This window comes from Dermochelys coriacea, chromosome 2 (genome assembly GCF_009764565.3).
Source record: "Dermochelys coriacea isolate rDerCor1 chromosome 2, rDerCor1.pri.v4, whole genome shotgun sequence".
Taxonomy (NCBI): domain Eukaryota; kingdom Metazoa; phylum Chordata; order Testudines; family Dermochelyidae; genus Dermochelys; species Dermochelys coriacea.
The window spans coordinates 141693617-141713139 of record NC_050069.1 but is presented as its reverse complement, the minus strand read 5'-3'; the positions used below and the strand labels follow the sequence as shown (position 1 = coordinate 141713139).

Genomic DNA, 19523 nt, shown 5'->3' with positions numbered 1-19523 from the left:
CCTTAATAATAAAAAGTCATGACAACCATGGACTCTGTGACAAAAATGAAACCTTAATTAAAAATATAGAACATAGTATGATTTGAACACAATATAATTTGGGGAATTATAGGAAAACTGGAATAACCCCAAGCAATTGGAATGCTGTCTCTATAATTTATAATTGAATACTCCAGTTTGACAAAAAATTAGAATTCATTTTGCAGCAATTTTATAGAATATTCTCAAACTAACTAATTTATTTAATTAAATTTTCTGAAAATTACATTTTCAAAAATTATCCCCACTCCTTCTGGCTTTGAGACTATTTAAATATTTTCCCACACACCTGGGTATCACACTTGTTCAGGGACAGTTATATTCCTTGCATAGAGATACCAGAAGCAATTCATATGAACAATTCCAGCTCCTGTGGATAATCTAGACAATCCAATAGTGATAGCAAAATGGGGTCCAAGAAGGAACCCCTGACTCCCTTTAATCAATGACTGCTGCTGGCTCCACATTTACAACTTTCCACACACAACCTCCCCTTTTAACAATCTTTTCTCTCAGATATCTTTGATTGTATTTGTTCCAAGTTTTAGAGGGTGCTCTTTTGTTCTAAGTTTTCTAGACATATGTCAATTTGCTTTATGTTGGGGAAACAGAATCCCATTTAAAAATAACACATGAAGGCACACAACTGAATATTGACAATTTACAAGTACTTATATACAAATGCTAGAAGTGTATGATGGGTGAACTTGAGTGCCTGGCATTTTAAATGAGGATATTGATATAACAGGCATTTCAGAAACTTGGTGGAATGAGGATATCTATGGTACATGGTAATACCATGGTACATAATATATAGGAATGACAGAGTAAGTCACCTTTGTGGGGGAGTGGCATTATATATAAAAGAAATAATAGAATCAAATAAGGCACAAATCTTACATGAAACAAACTGTTTCAAACAAAATCAGGACATAAACTTCTTATGGATAGAAATTCCATGCTTGCAGAATAAAAGTATAGCAGTAGGAATATACTACCAACCACCTGACCAGAATGGTGACAGTTACTGTGAAATTCCTAGAGAGATTAGAGAGGCTATAAAAAACAGAAAATATAACATTAATGTGGGATTTCAACCATCCCCATATAGACTGGGTAAATGTCACCTCATGTTGTGATGCGAGATAAAATTTCTAGACACCATTACTGGACGCTTCTTGGAGCAATTAGTCCTGGAACCTACAAGGGGAGAGGCAAACCTTGATTCAGTCGTAAATGGAGCACAGGATCTGGTCCAAGAAGTAACTATAACTGAACCGCTTGGTAATAGTGACCATAATATAATTAAATGTAACATTCTTGTAAGGGAGATAACCACCAAAAAAATCCACTATGGTAACATTTGACTTTACAGAATAACTACATAAAAATGAGGATGCTTGTTAGGTGGAAATTAAAAAGAACCGTCACAAGGGTTAAATGCCTGCAAACAGCATGGGGACCATTTAAAAACACCATAAGAGAGGTTCAGACTAAATGTATATTCCAAATCAGATAACACAATAAGAGGACTAAAAGAATGTCACAATGGCTAAAGAGAAGAGTAATGGAGACAGTCCGAAGCAAAAAAAGCACCCTTTAAATTTTGGAAATCAAAACCTAGTGAGGATAACAGGAAGGAACACACACACTGGAAGGTTAAGTGTAAAAGTATAACAAGGAAGATTGAGAAAGAATTTGAGAAGCAACTTGTGAAAAACACAAAAACTAACAGTAAGAATTTTTTAAAGTATATCAGAAGCAGGAAGCCTGCCAAACAGGCAGTGGGGCCAGTAGATAACAAAATTGTTAAAAGAACAGGAGTACTTGTGCCACCTCAGAGATTAACAAATTTATTTGAGCATAAGCTTTCGTGAGCTACAGCTCACTTCATCGGATGCAGAAGAAAACCCCAACTTCTCTATTTCACCTTAGAAGGCAAAAGCACCAGCACCTTTGGGCCTCTGGGAGAGATCCTGACCGAGGAAAGGATGAGTCACTATCTTGCTGGAAAACTGTGGGTGGGAAAGGCCATCTTTAACAAATCCGATGCATCCGATGAAGTGAGCAGTAGCTCACGAAAGCTTATGCTCAAATAAATTTGTTAATCTCTAAAGTGCCACAAGTACTCCTGTTCTTTTTGCGATACAGACTAACACGACTGATACTCTGAAAATTGTTAAAGGAGCACTCAATGAAGATAAGCTCTTTGCAGAGAAGTTAAATGAATTCTTTGCATCAGTTTTCAGTGGATGTGGGAGAGGTACCCACATCAAAACTATTCTTTTTAATTGATGCATCTGAACTACGGTCCCACAGCGATGTGTCAATAGAAGAGGTTTTATGAACAAATTGATAAATTAAACAGTAATAAGTCACTAGGACCAGATGGTGTTCACCCAAGAGTTCTGAAGGAATTCAAATAGGAAATTGCAGAACTACTAATTGTGGTATGTAACTTATTGCTGAAACAAACTTCTGTACCAGATGACTGGAAGGTAGCTAACATAATGCCGATTTTTAAAAAGGGCTCCGGAGGGGATCCTGACTATTACAGGCCAGTAAGCCTAATTTTAGTACCAAGCAAACTGGTTTAAACTACAGTAGAGAGCAGAATTATCAGACATGTACAGGGAAAGAGAAGTTATGCCTCACCAATCTATTAGAATTTTTGGAGCACGTTAATCAGAATGTGTATAAGGGTGTTCCAGTGATATGATTGTGACCAAAAGGACCCCAGTATTCATACCCTACATGCTATTTTAATGATCTTTGTACAAAATATTTCTAGTGAGGTATCATTTGAAAACTAATAATTTGCTGGTCAATAATATCCTGGTGAAATGTACGTACCAACATTATATATAAAGTCATGTAATCCCCTTGTGTTATGTTATGACCACATGTTCAAAACTACACAACCCTGCCTAGGTAAAAGTTATTAAACTGGTCTGTTTTAAACAGAGGAATATGTATTTGCTTCAGTTGACATATGAGTAGTAAACAAAGTCCTTGAGACAGCAGCAGGAGGAAATGGCAGGAGACAGAGAAAATTTTCATTTCAACAAACACAGGTGGGAAGAAAGAGCACAGAGCCTCCTTTACCACCAGACTCAATGTTGCCTCCTTTATTGTTTGAATAAACTTTCCTTTGAAGTGTAATCTTCAGAAGAATCCACTTGAAGAATTCACTGGACTGTAAAAGAGGGGGAAGAAAACCCCAACTTCTCTAGTTCACCTTAGGAGGCAAAAGCACCAGCACCTTTGGGCCTCTGGGAGAGATCCTGACCGAGGAAAGGATCAGTCACTATCTTGCTGGAAAACTGTGGGTGGGAAAGGCCGTCTTGAACAAAGCCTTGAACCAAGATTAAGTTTCAGACTTTTAGATGTGCGTTTTCACTTTTATTTGCTTGTAACCATTTTTAACTGTATTTCTTATACTTGAATTCACTTAAAATCCTATCTTCTTTTGTTAATAAACTTGTTTTATTTTTTAATCTCAACCAATCCAGTCTGTGTTTAAACTGAACTACTTGGTTACTCCAGGTAAAGTAGCAAACAGTTTAATACTGACTCCTTATAGGGGCAACAAACCTTTAATATCTGAACTATCCAGGAGAGAGCTGGACAACACAGAACATACATTTTTCTGAAAATGCAAGACTGGGAAAGACTAGGGGAAGGCAGAGTGTGACTGCTGTGTTCCTGACAGGCTGTTGGGGTCAGAGTTGCTGGAACAGGGCTGCAGATATACATAGAAACTCAAGGTGTGATCTGCATGCTGGTGGCCTGTTTGTGAGTAGCCCAGGTTGGGAGGTACAACAGCAAAGCATCATGAGGCACCCAGGGTTATGGACAAGCAGTGACACAACCCCTCACTGGCCTGAATTTGCACTCCTGAATGTGGCAATCGAGTATTTGGATGTTCTTAAAGCCTTTGACAAGGTTCCTCTCAAAGGGTCTTAAGCAAAGTACACTGACATAGGATAACATATATCATATATCAGTAACTGGTTAAAAGATAGGAAACAGGGTATGAATTAATAGTCAGTTTTCACAATGGAGAGAGGTAAACAGTGGGGTCCCTCAAGGTCTGTGAGGGACTGTACAATATATTCATTAATTAACTGGAAAAGGGGGTGAACAGTGAAGTGACAAAATTTGCAGATATACAAAATGATTCAAGATAGTTAAGTCCAATGATGACTGCAAAGAGTTACAGGGGAACCTCACAAATTGCGTGACTGGGAAACAAATGACAGATGTAATTCAACATTAATAAGTGCAAAGTAACGCACATTAGAAAAAATGATCCAAACTACCCATATATAATGATAGGTCCTAAATTATCTGTTACCACTGAGAAAAGAGATCTTCAAATCATCATGGAAAGTTCTCTGAAAATTTCAGCTCAGTGTGCAGCGGCAACCAAAAAGGCTAACAGAATATTAGGAACTACTAGGAAAAGCATAGAAAATACATAAATAAAATATTATTATGCAACTATGTAAATCTATGGTGCGCCCACACTTTGAATATTATGTCCAGTTCTGGTTGCACTCTCTCAAAAAGGATATAGTGGAACTGAAAAAGGTTCAGAAAAGTGGAACAAAGATGAAGAAGTGTATGGAACAACTTCCATATGCAGAGAAACTAAAAAGATTAGGGCTGTTCAGCTTACAAAAGAGACAACTAAAGGGGGGGCGATGAGAGAAATCTATAAAATCACAATTTACCCTTTCCCACAAAACAAAACAAAAGAGTCACTCAATCAAATTAATAGGCAGCAGATTTAACACAAACAAGAGAAAATACTTTTTCACACATAGCAAAATTAACCTGTGGAACTCATTTCCATGGGATGCTGGGATGGCGAAAAGTTTAAATAGGCTGAAAAAATCTAGAATAGTTCATGGAGGATATGTTCATCAATGGCTATTAGCCAAGATGGTCAGGGATGTAACCCCATCCTCAGGATGACCTTCAACAACTGACTGCCAGAAGCTGGGAGGAGAAGGTAGTGGTGGATCTCTCAAAAACTGCTCTGCTCTGTACACTCCCCCTGAAGTTCGGGTACCGGCCACTGTTGGAAGACAGGATACTGGGCTAAATAAGCCATTGGTCTGATGCAGTATGGCAGTTCTTATACTTGTGTGCTTTTGTTACCCTTAGCAAGATAACAATGTATAAGTAAATTTATTTATTACTAATCTTTTTCAATATTTAAACAATTATTTTCAAAAGTTTTCCCCCAGAAAAAGTCAATGTATTGATTACATATAATATCCTTCTACATATATAAATTCACACACATACACCACCTGGAGGAATGGAGAGAAAATATATTGTATTTTCCAGGTCTCTTTTGCTTATTCAGCAATATAATAGATAGAGTAGATCGGTAGGTTATACTTATTACCTATCTAACTGGCCCAGGCTGACTAGTTGTGCATAACTGCGTTATGCTGAAACAACAAGGAGTCTGGTGGCACCTTAAAGACGAACAGATTTATTTGAGCATAAGCTTTCGTGGGTAAAAATCTCACTTCTGCAGATGCATGGAGTGCTCTCCATATGGCTAAATTTAGTGCCTTGCATGGTGTCAAGTATCAGGGGGTAGCCATGTTAGTCTGCATCCACAAAAACAACAAGGAGTCTGGTTGCACCCTAAAGACTAACAGATTTATTTGAGCATAAGCTTTCGTGGGTAAAACCCTCACTTCTTCAGATACATGTGTTATGTTGAATGATTCACGTGTAATTTTTCAGAACAAAACTGTTCAATGTTGGTGCACAGGGAAGAAATATTTAAATATATATTACTAGATTTCTTTTTCTCTGCCCTATGGGTTTAAGCTGGTCCTTTTTTTCCTTTATCAGAGAAATATAATATCTAGGGCCCTACCAAATTCACAGCCATGAAAAACGCGTCACAGACCATGAAATCTGGTCTCCCCCCCATGAAATCTGGTCTTTTGTGTGCTTTTATCCTATACTATACTGATTTCAAGGGGGGAGACCAGAGTCCCTCAAATTGGGGGTTCTGACCCAAAAGGGAGTTGCAGGGGCCACAAGGTTATTTTAGGGGGGATTGTGGCATTGCCACCCTTATTTCTGCACTGCGTTCAGAGCTAGGCAGCCGGAGAGCAGCAGCTATTGGCCAGGCATCCCGCTTTGAAGGCAGCGCCCTTCCAGCAGCAGCGCAGAAGGTTAGCATTACCATACCATGCCACCCTTAGTTCTGCACTGCTACCTTCAGAGCTGGGTGGATGGAGCGCGATGACTGCTGACTGAGGGCCCAGCCCTGCAGGCAGCAGTGCAGAAGTAAGGGTGGCAATACCGTACCATGGCATCCTTACTTCTGTGCTGCTGCTGATGGCAGCTCTGCCTTTAGAGCTGGGCTCTTGGCCAGCAGCCACCGCTCTCCAGCTACCCAGCTCTGAAGGCAGCAATGCCACCTGCAGCAGTGCAAAAGGAAGGGTAGCAGTACCGCAACCCCCCCTACAATAATTCTACAACCCCCTCACAACTCCTTTTTGGGTCAGGATCCCAAAATTACAACACTGTGAAATTTCAGATTTAAATAGCTGAAATCATGAAATTTACTATTTTTAAAATTCTATGACAGTGAAATTGACCAAAATGGACTGTGAATTTGGTAGGGCCCTACTAATATCATTATAAATATAATAAAACAATCCATGCTTTCTAACCTTAAAGGGATGTCTCTCTCTCTCTCCATCCCCCATTTTTATTCACTTCTTTAAAAAAAACAACCCTAGTACTTTAAAAAAAAAAAACTTTTCCTGTCATGTCTCAGTAACTAGGAGGGAAAAGATGGTCCAGTGGCTAGGACACTACCTTAGGACCTGGGAGACCTGGTCTCAACTCCCCACTCTACCTTGGACATCTTATCTGCCCTTGGGCAAGTCCCACAGATTCTCTGTGCCTCAGTTCCCATCTGTAAAATGGAGATAATAATTCTTCACTATCTGACAGGGGTGTTATGAGGACAAATACAATAAGGATTATGAAGCACTCGCAGATACACTGAGGAGAAACACTATATCAGGTTGTTATTATTATTATTATTACTGCTTTATTTTACTAACATTCTTTTTTCCTGCTTCTACTTGTGTTCCCTCTCCCCTTTACAGTTTTTTATTTTTCCTCAATCTCTCCCCTCATTTCTTTTTCTCTTCAGCTCCAACTATCGTCTTTCAAGCTCCTCTGACCATCCCCTTTCCAGGTGACCGTCATCCCATGACTCCCCCATTAATCTCTCCCCCCACTATTGAATTCAGTCCAATTCAAGCGTATTTCTCCTCTCACAACTCAAGTCTGTCTACATTCCCTTGCTCATTGCTGAAGCCATGTTCTAGGGACCAGTCCTCTCCTCTGTAGTCATGTTTCAGGAATCAACTCACCCTGAAAGGTGGTAGATACAGCCTTCAAGGAACCCTAAATTCCTGCAAGTACCCACCTGGGCTGCATGTGGCTCTGATTGCCTTTCAGGTATATTGGGGGACTATCCCTGTTCACCTCCTGGCTCCAATGCAGCAGAAAGGCAGGGATGCCCCCTAGGGAACTACAGAAAGGCTGTTATGTGTCAAGACAGCCTTTATTCCCTGAAGCTATACTGATTCAACTTGAGCCCTGGGTAGAATACTAAACATGTAACAATATTTAGCTGACTGTGCTTTATTTCATTTTTCAGATTTGAGAATAGTGAGACTTTTTTATTCACACTATTGAGAGAACTGAATAATGTATGTATGTCTATATCACATACCTGTGCAGTATCTACCTACCACCTACTGCTTTCTCTCTGGACTTTATAAGTCTCTGTAAATTCAACATAGAACTCTGAAGAAGAAGTGAACCATGACATACAAAAATACCCTACCACCACACTAACATGGATAACTGAAGTTAATGCTTTCAAAAATTGCTTTGGAAAGCTGTTGTCTAGGAGGCTCAATGAAGAGTAAAGGTGTAGGATGCAGATGCTTTATATGACTGAGTTTTTCTGTACCATTTGCAAGAATTCCAGATGGATCAAATTATCTTTGAGTAGTAGCTATTTAAGTAGATATTAAATATTTGCATGTCGCTTGCCTCAGTATCATTCCTGGAGTTTCTCTTTTGTTTCCTTCCTAGATATCTGTGGTTGTGAAGTAGGGCAGGTTGAACCAAACTAAACTGTCCAATAAAACTAAAATTGAACCAAACCCCATTTTAAAATGTTGTTTATCTCATCTTTGTGCCCTCTGCTGCTGGCAAAAACCAAGATGTACAGAAGCATAGATATCATATGAGGAAAAAAAACCTGTTCTTGGGGCATTTCTGATCCAGGTGAAACTGGAAATCTCATAAGAAATCTTGTTGTTCTGAAATTTCTACCCCAGCATATGGATGGAAGAGGTTCAGATAAACAGAAAACTTTTGGAAGTTTTTATGTAAACTGAAGCTAAACTGACAGAGAAGGGGGGTGGAGCCTTGAAGATCACGAAATGGGGGAATGGTATAAGTGTCAGAGCAGAACCGGTTGCAGAAAATCACTCAACAAGAGAGCTGTCATGGGAAGGGATCTTCAGAGAGTGTGGATGAGTATCTGAACTTTTGGATGCCTACCTGAACTGAATTTCTAAACCTTTAAAATAGGTTGATCATTTACCTGTTAAATTATTTGTGTATCTTCACATACATAAAACAATGGCAGTGTGCGGGGAAGTAGGTCCAGCTACATCTGTGAGGATGGATTACATGGAATTAAGCCACTGTACCACGCAATAAATTAGACCTCTGTATTAGATTCTGCATCATTTTCTAACTTTTGTCTTATACTTCACCCTATTACAGTTTTGATTGCTTTGCACTGACAGCTATCACGAGTGACAGATAACAATGGTACTGCAACAAGGCTGCAAGTTAGCTGTACAATCACGATTTTACTGACCATTTGTCCAGAACTATATGTTAGTTGAGTGATATTTAATAAAAAAAACACATAAAATAATAATATAATGGCACATTTGAAAAATTAAACATTAACACCACCCAAAATTTTCAGACCTGAATGCCTAAAAATTAGTCACCTAAATCCTCATGTAAGTACATAAATAAAAGTGGCTTGCAATGTTTTCTTTAACTCAGCATCATTTTGTTACTGCATTATGTCCAGCAGCTTTACATTTACAAAATCAAGGATGTGACTTTACTACATTCTGCTATGGAAATAGTACACAGCAACAAAAATAGAATACACTTATTTTCTCAGAGCACCCTTGAACAGTGTGTGGTGTAAAAGATCTAGGCTGCTCCTCAAACATACCTGGCTGTAGCTCTGAATGGCAGCTCTGGCTTGACTGCTGCGGGATGGGAGCTGAGATGTTGCTGTTTCACCCAGGGCAAGGGTCTGGTTGCTATGGTAGCTCGCTGAATACTGGAAAGACCCTTCGGGTTTGGAATTGAGCTGAAGTGCACTCTGGGATAGAAGGCTGGGCCCTGTGGTGAAAGTAATTTTGAGCAGTCAGTGACAGTCTCAGTGAAAGAGAAAGAGCATGTATTATTTATCAAGAGTTGCTAGGAATTATCAAATGAATGGTTCCAGGTTTTCACATTTTGACATTTCAGAACTAAAATCAGGTCAGATAATTTAAAGTGGCACATTATGACTTAAACATCATTATTTTGGCATTCGCAAAAGGAAAACAACATTGTTTTAAAAACAAGTAGCCTTGTTCTGCTAAACAAATTAACAGGACTAAGTAAAACAGATAGTAGTATTTGATGAAAGAGTCCTGATTTTTTTCCTGATTCCATATAAAGTATTCTATGTTTAAAATATGTTTTCAAGGTTTTGTTTTATAAACACTTTGTTTAGTTTCCGTAATTAAATCCAGTCATTCACTACTAGAGGAGATGCTGAAAAGTCCTCGTCCTGGAACCCCAGCACATTAAATCTATTGATCGCTGACAATTTGTAGTATATATGTGGTGATGTAATACTTTGGTGCCTGTAGGGAAGAAAGACTTTAAAATATTAATAGCTCCTCTCATCATGTAGGACTCACCCTCTTCTCAGTGAATCTCCAATGACTAGTTTGTCAGCTTATCTTATCTTTTCTATCAGCATAATGCACAGTAGGAGAAGGAAGTAAAGATAGTGTGATTAAATTGGTACTGCCAAAGCGAAAGGTATTTAGAGTGATGCGGAAATGAGCAGTACTACTTCCCCTAATAATTTAGCTGTTCTGTGAAACTAAAACATACTTTCAAAAGGCATTAGGTTTATTTATAAATGATTTAGCATATATTTTATATATATATATGATTTTTGAAATAAATCTCCTAATTTTAATACTTAGGAAAGGTGCATGACTGAGTAAAGTACAAGCAACAGCAATACAAGCTTCCCTACACTGCCCTGCCGATGTGTGTCAACTTTGACCTTGAGGAAGGATCTCACTTTGAGGGTGAGAAAATACTTCATTTTTTATCCCCGTTATATACAAAAAACTACATTCAAATAATATTGTTGACAATGCAAAGTCAAGCACTCAGGAGTTAGGAAATGCCAGAATTAAGGTCCCCTCCAATCTATCCCTATCCCAGTCCTATCCCTATCCCACCCCTGACTCCTTGTCCTATTCCATTGTTCTTTCCTTCGATCACACACAGAACCTGAAGAGAGCTCCCTCTCCCAGCCAATGTTTGCAGGCCATCTTTTCCAGCTTCAGATCAAGTTTGGACCTCACAATGACTTCCCAATCATTATCCTCTTCTCCATCTTCTCCGTCTCCTCTTTCTCAAGGAAAGTTCTTTCTTCTTCCCTCCCCACATAAAGGTCCCCCCTTCTTTCTCTTTCCCTTCCCTCCAAGTTATTATCTTTTTCTTCTCTCTCATTCCAAACAAAAATGCCTTCTCTCCCCCCCAGCTCCCAAAACTCAAATAAAATACCCTCTCTCCATACACACCACATTTACTAGCTTGCTTTATGCTGCTGATGGCTCAACAGGCAGATGAAGGTAGGGGAAGAGGTGGCATTATTGGAAAAGTGAGAGGGGAGTTGGGATAATGAGTTCTCTGAAATGCTTCTGAAGGCAGGCTGGCTATATTGTCTGTCAATCTAGCATGTGAGAAGCGTTAGTTCAGTTTTCTAAGACTCAGGCTGCATTATCTGACTGATTACTTGACAATAGGCAGGTATTCTGTTAGCAGAAGATTATAACTATGTGGTTTGGAATACAGCAAGATGAGATGGAAATTTTTAAATCTCATTCAGTAACACAATTGTATGCTCATATTATAAAAAATTAAAATCAGGAAACAACTCTTTTCATCCATAGATCTCAAAGCACTTTACAAAGAAGGTTGTATCAGTGCCATTTTACAAATATAGAAACTGAGGCACTAGCCAATGGTCACCCAGCAGGCTGGTAGCAGTTTGGAATATGATATAGGACTTCTGAGTCCCAGTCTAGTGCTCTATGTGCCAGGACTACTAGTTTACATTTTAGAGCAGAATTCATCCTGTAACTACTATTCAATAATACACTATCTGTTGGTCATTTTAATTACAAGATAATTATCATGTAATGACAGATTACATAGTATCATCTCGTCACAGGATAAATGCACAAGTGATTCAGTCTTCTAAACTGCATTGCACCTTATGGAGATAATTACTTTTGGCTCTACTAAGTGTGACGGGGCAAGGCCAGATGGGTATAGAAAAGTTGCACTATTGGAGAGGCTGAGTAGTACACACCATATCAGGCACAAGGAAGGAGGTCCTGAGGTAAGGGTGAAGTGGAGCTTGAGGAAGTGAGGGCTGCTGTGGGGGAAGTAGCCCAGGGAATTGTACATGTCATGTTTCTAAAAGATCAGCTACCATAGCTGATACTATTAGCATCCCTGGGCTGGAGCCCCCACCTTCAGTCTAATATTTGACAGAAGAAAGAGGGATTAAATGAAGGAGGGAATAAATGAACAAGGGTTTACCATATCCCAGGTGAGTGCCCTAACCATTGGGATAAATGTTAGAAGGGAAGCAGTGGCAAGTTCCCCTCCTCCTCCCCTCTCTAATTTACTTATTTGTTTATTTTGGCCTAAACTATTCAGTAGATTCATGTTAAGTTCATAAATAGTTTCAGGTTGACCCAAACTTCATTTTTCAGTGAATAAACTATTGATCTGAAAAAATTAACCCAGCTCTAATCCAAATTCATAAAATAACCTTACAGTTTCACCTACATAATTAATTTACTGTGCCTCAAAACCCATCATAATAGGAACAAGCTCCATAATGTTAATATGGATTTGTGGGCTTTCAAATATTCAGCAGCAGACATGTAATACATATATTGATCAGACACTACTGCTCTTCCCTGATAGGTTTATCCAGTTGGTTTCAGAAGGTGAAGTTATCTAGCGTCTGAGGCCATTAGGCTTGATTCCCCATTGCTTTGCATCTTGTTTTGCATTCACATCTGTGCAAAGTGGCTGTAAAATACTAATAAATCGGACTGGTCATATTTGACTCCCACTTTGCACAAGTCTAAATCACTACTCAAGCTGTAAGACTGTGGAGAATCTCAGTGATTCCACTCTACAAAACTCTACAGTGTTTGTAGAGTGGTCACATTCTATGTGGATATTTGGGTATATGTGGGTGAGTAGGGACAGGAGGTCTCAGACCAAAAGAGGAGGGTAATTAATAAGTATGGGGATGTTTCATAATTGTCCTTTGTAGGGGAGTTTCTACAGCCTTTTGTGATTTTAGAGTGGAACGGGGAGTTGTTTGAGGTCCATACCTAAAGGGTGAGATGTGAAAATACTGTGAGCTTTTGCCTACAGAAGGACGGTGGAAGTCCATGACTTTAGACTGTATATGAAAAGTAAAATGAAGGATGGTTATCTAAGCTGGCTCCAAAAAGGAAAATTAATGGAAGGAGGTGTTGCTTACTATATGTTACAGTAGACATCATTTTAAAAGATAGCATTTATTGAAGTTTCTATGTAGGTGCTATCAGATATCACACTTCTTTCTTATTTCTAAGCATAGGTAAAACCAGTTGCACAGTGATCACCACTAGAAAGTCAACATTTGCCAACATAAGCCCAACAGTGGGAGTGTGTGACTGTCATGGTGCAGTGAGGAAGTGCACTCAGTGAGCTCCCATGCTCCCCTTTCCTAATTAGCTGCCACATTGGTAGCAGAGCCCCAGCTAGACCCCATACCCTACCTGGGGGAGCCCAAAAGAGTAGAGGCCAGGTGATAATAAGACAGAGGGGGTAGGAGCTGAAATGATGAGACTAAACTGAGCTCCCTTCACCCACACCACTGAAGATTGGTAGTATTAAAGCAATGACTGAGGGTTCCTTGTGTCTCACTAGCTGTGTATACAGAGTGAAAGGTGGTGGCCTCACACACACCCCTGCCACCCCCGCCCCCCAATTCACTGATCACCCAGTAGCAGGAGACAAGCTCTTCTTATTTACCAGGAAGCTGAGAAGTGCAGCAAATGGGCAGCCCATCACGCCCCAGTATCAAAGGATTATAAAGAGTGGCAAAACTGTGGGTTGAAGGTGTATGTGTTGGGGGGGAGAATCCATATTCTGCCCCCTTTTCCTTCCCAAAAGCACTGTAAATGAAGCATCAGGAGACAAGCTTTCTTCTTTTGTCAGGAAGCTGAGAAGAGGTATGAATAGGTGGCCCATCCTCTCTCTCACTTCCCAGACAATTGCAAGGGACAGTGGTTCTTGGGCTGAGAGCTGCTCCACTCGTTTATTTCCCCTGCAGAGGAAAAGGGCTAAATTTACAGAAGTCTGCAAGCACTCCATAGGAAAGCAACTTTAATTTCCTCAGACATTCTCAGAAACTCATAGAATATATCAGATGGGTCAAATCCATACGAGAAAGCCTCAGTGCCAGAATCAAATACAATAGACCAGGGGAAGGCAAACTACAGCATGTGGGCTGGATCCAGCCTGTTAGGGCTTTCAAGTTGGCCCGTGGGATTGCCAGCCCCATGGCACAGCGAGGCTAAGGCAGGCTCCCTGCCTGCCCTGGCCCCACACGGATCCCAGAAGCAGCTGGCACCATGTCCCTGCGGTCCCTGGGGAAGGGGGACAGAGGACTCCGTGCATTACCCTTGCCTGCAGGCACCGCCCCCCCCACAGCTCCCATAGGCTGGGAAAGGAGAACTGCGACCAATGGGAGCTTTGGGGGTGGTATCCACAGGCGAGGGCAGCGTGCGGCAGAGCCACCTGCCCCAGCCCACCCCCAGGTGCCACTGCCAGACATTGTGGCCACTTCTGGGAGTGGCGTGGGGCTAGAGCAGGCACAGACCCTGCCTTAGCTGTGCTGCCACCCTGGAGCCACTCGAGGTAAGCGGCACCAGGCCAGAGCCTGAACCCCGTGCCTTGAGCCCCCTGCCACACCTTCCTGCACTCCAACCCCATGCCCTGAGCCCCCAACCCTATGCCCTGAGCCTCCTGCCACACCCCACACCCCTGCTGCACCCCAATCCCCTGCTCTGAGCCCCCCTGAACCCTGCAGCATTCCTGCACTCCAACCCCTTGCCCTGAGCCCCTTCCTGCACCCCGCACACCCTCCACACCCCAACCCCCTACCCCAGTCCTATATTCATGGCCCTGCATATGATTTCCCCAGCCAGATGTGGCTCTTGCGCCAAAAAGTTTTCCCACCCCTGCCATAAACTCATTTTACCTGGTGAAAAATGAACTCCACTAAAAACTAGGAAAAGTAAAGATCGTATTAGTCTGGTTTTAGGGAGGACATATAAACACAACAGGATTCATAAGCACTCTGTGAAAACGTGGCATATGTGCTATTTATTGAATGGTATTCTTAAAATTCTGAGGGAATTGCTTTGAAAAATAATTTTTCTTCTGAATCAAAGCCTGCTTTCAAAACAATGGGTCTTTTTCTCCCCAAAAGATGCATTTGGAAAGGTTTAAGTGGAGCTGTGTGAACACTTCCAAGTATGATTCACAAGGCATTCATGAATTTGTGTATGAGAACTGGTATTTGAATTCCCAATGTGTCACATTGTGGCCAAAAATGTTAATTCATGTTAACTATGTCACACTCAATATTTCAACTAATGATTTCCATAGAACCTGAAGACGAAGCTTTGAGAGATGTTAAGTTTTGTACTCTTAACTAGAAACCTCACCTTTATTTATTAATTCTGATCACACTTAGTCAATTAAGCCTCAGTATGACTCCAGGGAAACCAGCAATGAAGTTAATCCATTGTGTTTAATATATCTTAGAATTCATCTTGGGGATAAATCAAAAGAATGAGACTCAGGAAAAGTAGTTGTCTTTTTGGTTCTGCCATTAACTATGTGACCTATATGTCACTTTAATCCTCTGTGCCTCCATTTTCCCATCTGTAAAATGGAATAATGACAAAGGACTTTGGAATCTAAGAAGACAAGCATTATATAAGTGATAAGTATTTTCTCCCCAGTAAATTTAGTGATATCAAGTCATCATATTTATATTAATAGAACCAGATCAAAATCAGACCTTCTCCAGACAACACTTAGTTCCCCTTTATCTACAATGAATAAAATGGCCTAACAAACCAAACAAACAATCAAAACAAAGCTCTCATAGAATATCTGTATTGTAGGAACCTCTCAGTAAGAACAAAATGTACATGCAAAGAAGCATGATTTACATGCAAAGAAGCATCAGAGATATTATGGGAAAGTGATAAAGAAATTAAGCAATATGTTTATACAATTTCATCTAAAAAATGGAATCAGGTATTACAATCAAACTCAAGATAGTATCACTTAACAGTTACTTGGGGAGATGTTTATACATTCATTGCCTTGTTCATTAATAAAGTTTGTGGAGCTTTGAGATCCGTGGATGGAAGATACTACGGAAGTACAGTGTACTAATGATTATTATTGGTCAAGTCTGATGTTTAACGGTCTTAGATGGCACCCAATGCTTGTAAAATTGAGATTTGCAATATCATATCAAAATACAACGGCCTATTTTCAGTCTGGGGGGACCCAGAGGCATTTTGAATTTAGTACAAATTCTTAACATTGGAATTCATAGAACTTTGGTTTACCTGTGTTGTTATTTTCAAACCTCTTCGCTTAAGCTCCTTCACTTTGTTGCTTTTGCCATTCAGCCTCTGTTCAAAAGTGATGATTCTTGGGAGTAACAGTCTAGGAATACAGTAGTCTGTGGCCACATCTACTCTATGGGGACTATAGTGGCATGGCTAGGATGTCATATCTATGCTGGCATAACCCTACACTGCCTAGGGTAGCACTGTAGCACAGCCTACACTGACAAAAGGATTTTTTTTCCCATCAGTGTCAAAACACCATCTCCCTGAGTGATGGTAGCTAGGGCGACAGAAACATTCTTCCATTGACCTAGCTGTGGCTACAGTCAGTATAGCTACAGCATTCAGAGGCGTGAATTCTTCCCACACTACCAAGCACTGTAGCTATGTCAACCTAAATTTTAAGTGTAGGCCAGGCCTGTGTCTGCCTCCATGCTTCTTCTCCCCAACTACAGAATATGGCCTGCTTGGAGTTCCTCCTCCCTCTATCATTCAAACTGGGATACCCCTCAAACCCCAGAGATACAAAGAAAGAACAAGAGGCAGCATAATGAGTGTTTATTGCTAGGGGTATGTAGCCTTTGAAATACAGAGGAGCAACTTCTAGGTGCAATATTGGCTCCAGTACGGTGCTTAATAATAATGGGAAAAGTTGACAGATTTAAAGTAGTGTAAAATATTGTAGGGTTATCTAAAGGGACTTGTGGGGCCAAATTTGTAATTTTCTGCATCACCTTGTAAATGGTCACCTAATTGTGAAAAGGAAAAGGACATGAAGGCAGAGAATGGGTAACCAAAGTGCACAGAAATTAAAATAAATTCCACTCACATCCTGCTCTCAATTATATAGAGCAGGGGAGGGCAAACTACAGCCTGCAGGCCGGATCCGGCCCCTCAGGGATTTCACTCCAGCACGCGGGATTGCTAGTCCCGTGGTGCAGTGGGGCTAAGGCAGGCTCCATGCCTGCCCTGGCCCTGTGCCACTCCCAGAAGCAGCTGGCACCACATCCCTCTGGCCCCTGGGGGTGGGAGGGGCAGAGGGCTCTGTGCACTGCCCTCGTTTGCAGGCACTGCCACCTGCAGCTCCCATTAGCTGGGAACAGGGAACTGTGGCCAATGGGCGCTTCGGGGGTGGAACCCACAGGCGAGGGCAGTGCGCGGCGGAGCCGCCTGTCCCAGCCCACCGCCAGGAGCCACTGCCGGACATGCTGGCCAGCAGGGAGCCTGCCTTAGCCCTGCTGCGTGCCACTGCCACCCTGGAGCTGCTTGAGGTAAGTGCAAACCCATCCTGCACCCCACACCCCAACCCCCTGCCTTGAGCCCCCTGCTGCTCCCCTCCTACACCCCAATCCCCTGCCCTGAGCCTCCTCCCACACCCACACTCCCTCCCCCACCCCAATCCCCTGCCCCAGCCCTACATTCATGGCTCTGCATACAGTTTCCCTACCCAGATGTGGCCCTCGAGTCAAAAAGTTTGCCCACCCCTGCAATAGACCAAGAAGTATGAAATCATCAGATTCAAACTAAGTATATCTCAGTTGAGGGCTCATTAAATACAAAGGCAGGGAAATTGGACTGACTTTTGGATGTAAAAATGCAATAGTTATGTGTTGTACTAAAAATACTGCCTCAGTAGAAGAAATTTATAGAATGATTTTATGCTAAATTTATTAGGAATGCTGTTAAGTAACAGTTTTCAAAAAGTAACGATACAGGCAGTTAATATAGGAAACTATGTACTTAACAGTAAGGATATCAGAAAGTATAGTACAAAGCATAAGGAGAAAATGAAACTTAGAATGTTTAAAATGTAGTTTATGGTGTTGTATTATAATTGGGGATGACATTGAATATAATTGCAAGGAAGCAGATAAACAAGTACTATACAAATACTGATGTTGAGGTGAGGGGTTGGATAGGGGAAGATGGGGAAGGCATTACATGGTAATGACAATACTGAATATTCCAATAAATGGAAAAAAAGAATCAGGACAAGCTGATGATCCTGGAATGCTAGGGAACTAAATCACCCAATAAAACAAACAAAAAAAGATACTATCTGTTTTTAAAAACAAAAAGTTATTGGTGGCAGTGCTTCTGGAAACGTACCTGAAAACAAAAGAATTAATCAAATTTAAAAGGGAATCAGTATCTATGTATATGGAATATATTTCAGCTCAGTAAGAGAAGGATGCAAACACTAATAAGTAAACAAGCATCATGGGAACCTAAAGAGATCAGAACAGATCCAGAGGACAAATGGGTTTTGCTACAGGGTGTGCAGAGAGTAAACTTATTACAATATGTAACATTTTATGCCCTGAATGAAGAGAATATCACCGCCAATATTATTTTTGGAACGATTGCAACGGTCCAGGATTCATGGGTAACAGAGGCACGCAACTTTAACTGCGGGCTTAACCTCATGTTGGATACATAGGGCCCTTTGTTTTCAGGTTGTTTTTTTTTCCAGGAATGTATCAGTGTTTATTACTACAACAACAAATACAGGTGAAAATCAGTGGAAAAAAACTATTAATAATGTTTCTGGGTAAATATTGGGGTTTATTTTGGTGGATGGAAGGACGGGGGGAAGTATTCAGTATTTGATGAATGGATTCAATGTGGTTTGCTACAGAACTAAAATAGAACTCAAAACCAAATGCCACCTTTGAGTTTAAGAAAACAATATATATCTCTAATCTCCAAATAAAGCTTTTCATTTGAATAAATAGTTTACTTTTGTAGAGAAGACTATTAGCCTATAAATATTTACATTTAATAATTGGGCCACACCATTTGGCATACACTCAACTTTATCCTTTTATCCTGTTTTTTTAAAACTTTTGAATACTTCCTTGTGTTCTGAAATGTATCCTGATACCGATTTTTGTTTTCTTCCCATTTTAACATGAGATATTCAAACCGTTATCGCTAATAGCTTGCAATGTGTATGTGGTGTGCGTGAGATTCATCGGTAAGTTCAGATGCGCACACACTTCAGAGCTTGCGTGCATGCCTGTTTGTTTATTCTGTGTATCTTCTAGACTAATACATAGTCTTACTTCAACAGGCAGCTTTGCATATACACACAGACTACTGTGTTATTGTAATACATATATCTCATGAAAGTTCTTTTTTATATATTTGAATGATACAAAAGTAGAGGGGGAAACTGGAAAAAAATGAATAATACTTTTTGTAAAACCCAGGATTTTTTTTTTTTTTTTGGTAAAAGTCAATTTAAACTGAAAACAAAGGGAATTATGGATATACCACCAGCTAGGCAAGAAGCTCCATCTAAAATGCTCAGATACAGAAATCAGCATATAAAGACCAGGACATGATGGGCTC

At 40.5% G+C, this 19523-nt stretch overlaps 1 protein-coding gene across 10 annotated transcripts in view; it reads right to left on the bottom strand.

Annotated features, from left to right (window-relative positions):
* Window positions 1–19523, bottom strand: part of CTNND2 (catenin delta 2) — a 1224220-nt gene that overhangs the window by 510803 nt on the left and 693894 nt on the right. For all 10 annotated transcript variants that reach the window (XM_038392622.2, XM_043508458.1, XM_038392619.2 and 7 more), the window contains one exon: window positions 9374–9546. In XM_038392622.2, the coding sequence (XP_038248550.1) occupies window positions 9374–9546 (173 nt within the window). The remainder of the gene's footprint in view (window positions 1–9373; window positions 9547–19523) is intronic.